The sequence below is a fragment of the Cynara cardunculus genome (assembly GCF_001531365.2).
Source record: "Cynara cardunculus var. scolymus isolate 2C chromosome LG 6, CcrdV1, whole genome shotgun sequence".
NCBI classification, from domain to species: domain Eukaryota; kingdom Viridiplantae; phylum Streptophyta; class Magnoliopsida; order Asterales; family Asteraceae; genus Cynara; species Cynara cardunculus.
This window is the reverse complement of record NC_037533.1, coordinates 4,261,363-4,267,261: the sequence shown is the minus strand read 5'-3', so window position 1 is coordinate 4,267,261 and position 5,899 is coordinate 4,261,363. Positions and strand designations below refer to the sequence as shown.

At 33.7% G+C, this 5,899-nt stretch overlaps 1 protein-coding gene across 1 annotated transcript; it reads right to left on the bottom strand.

Annotated features, from left to right (window-relative positions):
• Nucleotides 1-2,289: 2,289 nt before the first annotated feature.
• Nucleotides 2,290-3,718, bottom strand: LOC112514545 (extensin-3-like). Its single transcript, XM_025121073.1, has 2 exons — nt 2,639-3,718; nt 2,290-2,528 (listed from the first exon to the last, which is right to left on the bottom strand). The coding sequence occupies exon 1, from the start codon at nt 3,692-3,694 to the stop codon at nt 2,663-2,665; it is 1,032 nt and encodes a 343-aa protein (XP_024976841.1). The 5' UTR covers nt 3,695-3,718; the 3' UTR covers nt 2,290-2,528; nt 2,639-2,662.
• Between the last annotated feature and the right edge of the window lie 2,181 nt (nt 3,719-5,899).

Below are 5,899 nucleotides of genomic sequence, written 5' to 3'. Positions count from 1 at the left end.
TTAAACCAAAAATAAATTATTTCGCTATTAAACTTAAATTCAATTATAATAAAAAAATGAGAATTTTTAAATATTGATTTGATATTAACATTGATATATATTTTTTTAAATTTTTATGATATCTTCATATTTATATTTTATTCAAAAATAAAATCATTAATGCTTTCTTAAAAACACATAAATCGTATTATAACATCGACAGAGACAAATAAAAAAATAGAACATTAAAATCGATATGTATCTCACTGCATTGCACGAATACTCTTCTAATAATAAAGAATTGAATTAAATAAGTTACACCAAAAAACGATAACTATTAAATAGTTAATTTGATATTAATATCGATTTTATTATTTTCAAAATTTTATGTTATCTTCAAATTTATATTTCATTCAAATAATAAAAACATTATCGTTTTCTCGATACCACATAAAATTGTATCATATCGATAGAGACAAAGAATAAAAGGTAGACTTTAAAATGAAGATTTATCTCGCTGCATTGCGCGAGTACCCTTCTAGTTTTAAAAGAAAAAAGACTTTCATTTGAAAAGGAAAAGTAATTGCTTTTGAAAAAAATTCAAAGTTTTGAAACTCAAAATGTTGCACAAGAATTAAGAGGCTCTCATGATATATTGTAAAATGAAATATATTTGTTTGATAATTGTTTACAATAGAATTAGGACGCTGAATGGTTAAGGGATGCCCACGATACAAAATCTTTCAGAGGGTTTTAAAATCATTAAGTGACAGACTTTTTTTTGGCCAAACAAGATTCACCTCTTAACGATTGAGAGGTTGCTTCTTAATGAAACTGTTAAGAGGTAACAAACAACTCCTTAAATAAAAAATGGATTCTTTTAAAAAATAAATATTTTAAAATTACCAACGGGACAATTGCTGGTTAATTAATTATAATTATCACGAAAGAAAATTAAGTTAACTAATTTGATTTTTTATTTCTAAAATGGACCGGCGGATTTCCGATGGCTGGAGTCCCTTGATTTCTAGTGACCGGAATCCGCCAATAAATCCCATTATGGCAAGGAAATCCGTCGGTAAACCTGATTTCTGGGGACAGGGCCGTTCCTTGGGAGAGGGCGGCACGAGCACACGCCCAGGGCTTAAAAATATCAGGGGTCCAAAAATTTCCTTTAAAATATAATAGTAGTTTAAAAGAATTTGATAAATTAAAGAAACCAAAAAAAAATTGTAGCATATAATATATGAGACAAAAAGAATTTAGTAGATAATAATGGCCCAAAAATAAAAAGAATTAATTGATCATTCATTATATGTTATTATTTATTGTCTCTCTAATTTTTTTTATCTCCAACAAGGTCCAATGATATTGGCTACTGTTATCTCTATATGCTTGATTGTTTTTGTGCTTCAACAATTCAACGTTAAGATCATCATGTGTTTGTTATTGCTATATATTTTTATCAATTTCTGCTTCTATTGACTATTTCTATTTGATTATTTTGTTCTAATTGTTTTTGTTGACTATTGTTATATATATTTTTGTTTATACATAAAATATTTTATTATTGTCTGACAATCAATTTATTGTTCTTATAATTTATGACTGTTTCATGGTTTTGTGATTAATCAATAAAGTTTTTTCTACCAGATGTATTTAGTAATGTCTCTTATATATGTTATGTTCCATAAATTTTTAATCTTAACATTTTATTTTAGTTGAGCAACAAAAAAGGAAAATATAATTTAAATATTTTAACCAATTAATTGTTTGACTTGTGTAGTTGTGTATTTTCCATTGGGATTCCACCACACCAGAAGATTCTATTTAAGTGCTCAAACAACAAAAGTGAGTTTTGACGACGCGCATTTTAGCGATGACATGTTTCCGCCACAAGTTATAGCAACGACATGTTGTTGTTATCTACTCTTTCTGATGATAAATGGACTTCTAGCGACGATAAAAGTCGTTACTAAAAGCCTTGTTTCTTGCAGTGTGCCATGTTTTTACATTCGTCCAAGGCCTATAAAATGTCATGAACGGGCCTGCCGGGGGGAAAATGTCATCTTTTAAGTAGTGTGTGACACTTTTCACAACCCTATATTTCTACACTGTGACGGAAGAACGAAATGATGGCACAGGCCACCGTACGCCCTATCTCTCACCTCATGTATTAAAATGAAGAATTTTTAAGTAACTTAATAAAAATAAGAATAAAAACAAAGTATATTATATTTTTATACAATTTGTTTCTTAATTATTAACCTGCATCAAAGTTATATCTAAAGCTAATATGTCTCGAAAAAATAATTCAAACAACTTATGTTTTATTATAATACAACTTTTTAAACAGATACAGAAATTGATTATTTTCGTAATTGTGAAACCCAAACAGGAACCGAGAAAATTGAAATTTATTGGATACAAAAGATCGAACTACAACCATTTTCCGTACAACTTTGGACCCTTCTTTTCTGCATGCTTATTCTTGGACTTGGAAGGTCTAAATAATAATCTTATGAAAGCACGTTGTAGTTGTTTTAATCCTGCAACAATGGAAAAAAATGATTACAGACATGAAATTAATAAATAAAACAAAAATATAAATAAAAAATTGTATTTAAGTAAATAAGGCTTCTTGCATTAAATAAATTACCTTTTAACGTGGCGGCCGTCACACTTAATAGTGAGGAGGAGGTGGTGAACTATAGATGTAATGTGGGGGTGGATACTTCTTCACCGGAGGTGGAGGTGGCGACTTGTACTTGTAGACAGGCGTAGGTGGTGGTGGCGACTTGTACTTGTAGACGGGTGTAGGTGGTGGTGGCGATTTGTGAACGGGTGGTGGTGGGGACTTGTACTTGTACACAGGTGTAGGTGGTGGTGGAGATTTGTGAACCGGTGGTGGTGGCGACTTGTACTTGTAGACATGTGTAGGTGGTGGTGGCGATTTGTGAACGGGTGGTGGTGGGGACTTGTACTTGTAATGAGGTGTCGGTGGTGGTGGTGATTTGTGAACCGGGGTTGGTGGGGGTGGTGATTTGTATACATAAGGTTTCTTAGGTGCGGGTGGTGGGGGTGACTTGTGAACCGGTGGTGGTGGTGGTGGAGACTTGTAGACATAAGGCTTCTTAGGAGGAGGAGGTGACTTATGGACTGGGGTTGGTGGGGGAGGAGACTTGTATACATAAGGCTTCTTAGGCGGTGGTGGAGGTGGTGACTTGTGAGTTGGTGGTGGTGGAGGCGGGGATTTGTATACATAATGTTTTTTGGGAGGGGGAGGTGGTGGTGACTTGTATACATAATGTTTTTTGGGAGGGGGAGGAGGTGGTGACTTGTATACATAATGTTTTTTGGGAGGGGGAGGTGGTGGTGACTTGTATACATAATGTTCTTTGGGAGGGGGAGGTGGTGGTGACTTGTATACATAAGGTTTCTTCGGTGGTGGCGGTGACTTGTGAACCGGGGTTGGAGGTGGTGGTGACTTATAATAATACTTTGGTGGTGGTGGCGACTTGTAAACCGGAGGAGGTGGTGGTGGTGACTTGTAAATATAATGATGAGCAGGTGGTGGTGGGGATTTCTTTGGTGGAGGAGGCGGTGGAGATGAGTAGGGGTAGGTGGCGGTGGTGAGTGACGGCAAGCTTAAAGAAACGATAACCACCGCAAGGGTGATTAGAAGGGTGGCCATTCCCTTTCTTTGGGTTCCCATTTGTAGTAAAGGAAGTGGGATCTGAGTTCTGATTTTGAGGATACCTCTTCACCCTTTATATAGCTAAAATAATCTGTTTAATTACATTTTAACTAATTATAATACTAATTAAATTAATTTAAACTAAAATTTTGTTGAAAATATGCTACCAACTACGTTAAATAAAGGCAAATACATGCATGCCAAGTGGTCGTATCCCCAGTCCCCACCCTGCAATAATTCATTGATTTGTCCTTTTTTATAATTTAATATAATTTGTTTTCTTTACAAAATTGGAAAAAAAAAAACCCATAGAGTTCTTTTTAAATCTTAAGAAAATGTTTTTATTTTTTTTTATTTTGACAAGACTTTTGCTCCATTTGAGAATAATTAACTACCCTTCCATCTACATATTAAAATGTTGTTTTTATTAATTAACTAGAAATCGAAATTTAAGTTGATATATTAGATATTAGTTTGCGGTTAAGCAAAGTAATACTATTTTTAGGGTTCGGTGTTGATAATAAAAACCAAACAACAAAAACAGGAGACAAATATAGGAACAATCATGACCCTCAATAACGGGTTTTCAAAATTTCGATATGACGATTCATACGTTAGTATAAAAAAAATTGCATGCAATAATAAATATTGCATGGGATATTATTCCTAATCAAATTTTACTTTTACCATGGAAAGAATTTAATGTTGTTAAGAGTATATAATACGACAAAGGGTAGTAAATTGTGAAGATGACGATATAAGTAGCAAGACTTTTAGCCACCATGATGCAAGATAGGTCAAGAAGAAAGACAAGAGGTAGAAACAAAGTAATTGTGTCCACGAGCAAATGGACTTACTATGAATATAGATATATGTTCTAAGTGTGTATAGCAATGTGATTGGCTAAGAAATGGAGCCAAATTAATGGATGATTTCTTTTAAGTATTAAGAATAATAATGAAGTTAAAAATAAATTATTTTTGCGGTGGTAAGTCTTTTTTTATTCACATGAGAATATGAGGTTGTTAGTTAAGTTGTAATGTAAAGAGGTGTGGAATGCACACTTATTTAAATTAACTAAAACCTGGATTAGTGGATGGCCCCATATGAGAGGGTCCAAGGACAACGTCATGAAACAAAAACAAAATCTAAAGAAAAAAAAATGACACTAAAGAAAATTAGTTCCATGTGGACGAATACTTGGTATTTATAAGTGTTGCAAACACAAATAAATGATATATCTAAAAGGATAGCCATTGATGAGTATCAGTTGATGCATTTCTCACAAATATGTTATCAGCTGATGGGTCTTCCACGAACATATACATTAGCTGATATATTATTACAGATAGGTGATCAGGTGATGGTTTCTCACTGTTGGATTATCAGCTGATGTGTATCAACTGACGGACGTTTTTATGAGTTTCGTAACTATTCTATTTTTGTGATCGTCTACTACTTATTTTCAGTAATTATTCCTATTAAGTGGATTATTGTTGTACTTGATATATGAATTATTACGATTTTCTAGACAAAAAGAAACGATTTCTGCCAAAAACGGTAATGAAAATTTGAGATTATCTTCGAATTAATATCATGATACCCGAACAGATTTGGATCAAAATATAACTTAAGGAAAACGATCTCTCACACAATTTCACTTTTATCCAAGGAGATTACTCTTTGTTTGTCATATACACAATCCTCCGACAAGGCTCATAAAATTGGTAATAGTTTTTGTACAAGCACCTATTTACAGGCTTGAGTTCAAGGAAAACCATAAAAAAACGAAAGTCTACGGAACACTCTAATAAGTTTTAATTTGTACAATATGAATAAAAGTAGTTTTTATATGCAGATAAATGGTTATTAAGGTGCTTCTCGATTTTCAATTTTTTTGTGTGGTTTTCCCTTAAACTTGATTCCTTATATATATATATATAGACTTGGAATCATGTGAGATCAGCCTGTTTTCGTGAGACCCGTCACTACTAGAAAACCAAGTATCAGCGACGACTATCAGCGAGGGAAATTTTCCCTCGCAGATCAGCGAGGGATCAGCGAAGGAAATGACAAAAAACACATTCCCTCGCTGATCAGCGAGGGATCAGCGAGGGAAATTCCAAAAAACTCATTCCCTCGCTGATCCCTCGCTGATCTGCAAGGGAAATGTTCCCTCGCAGATCCCTCGCAAATTAGCGAGGGATCTGCGAGGGAAGTTCC

Excerpts from the sequence above, each read along its gene's own strand:
- LOC112514545 (XM_025121073.1), bottom strand. The coding sequence starts at position 3,694 with ATGGGAACCCAAAGAAAGGGAATGGCCACCCTTCTAATCACCCTTGCG.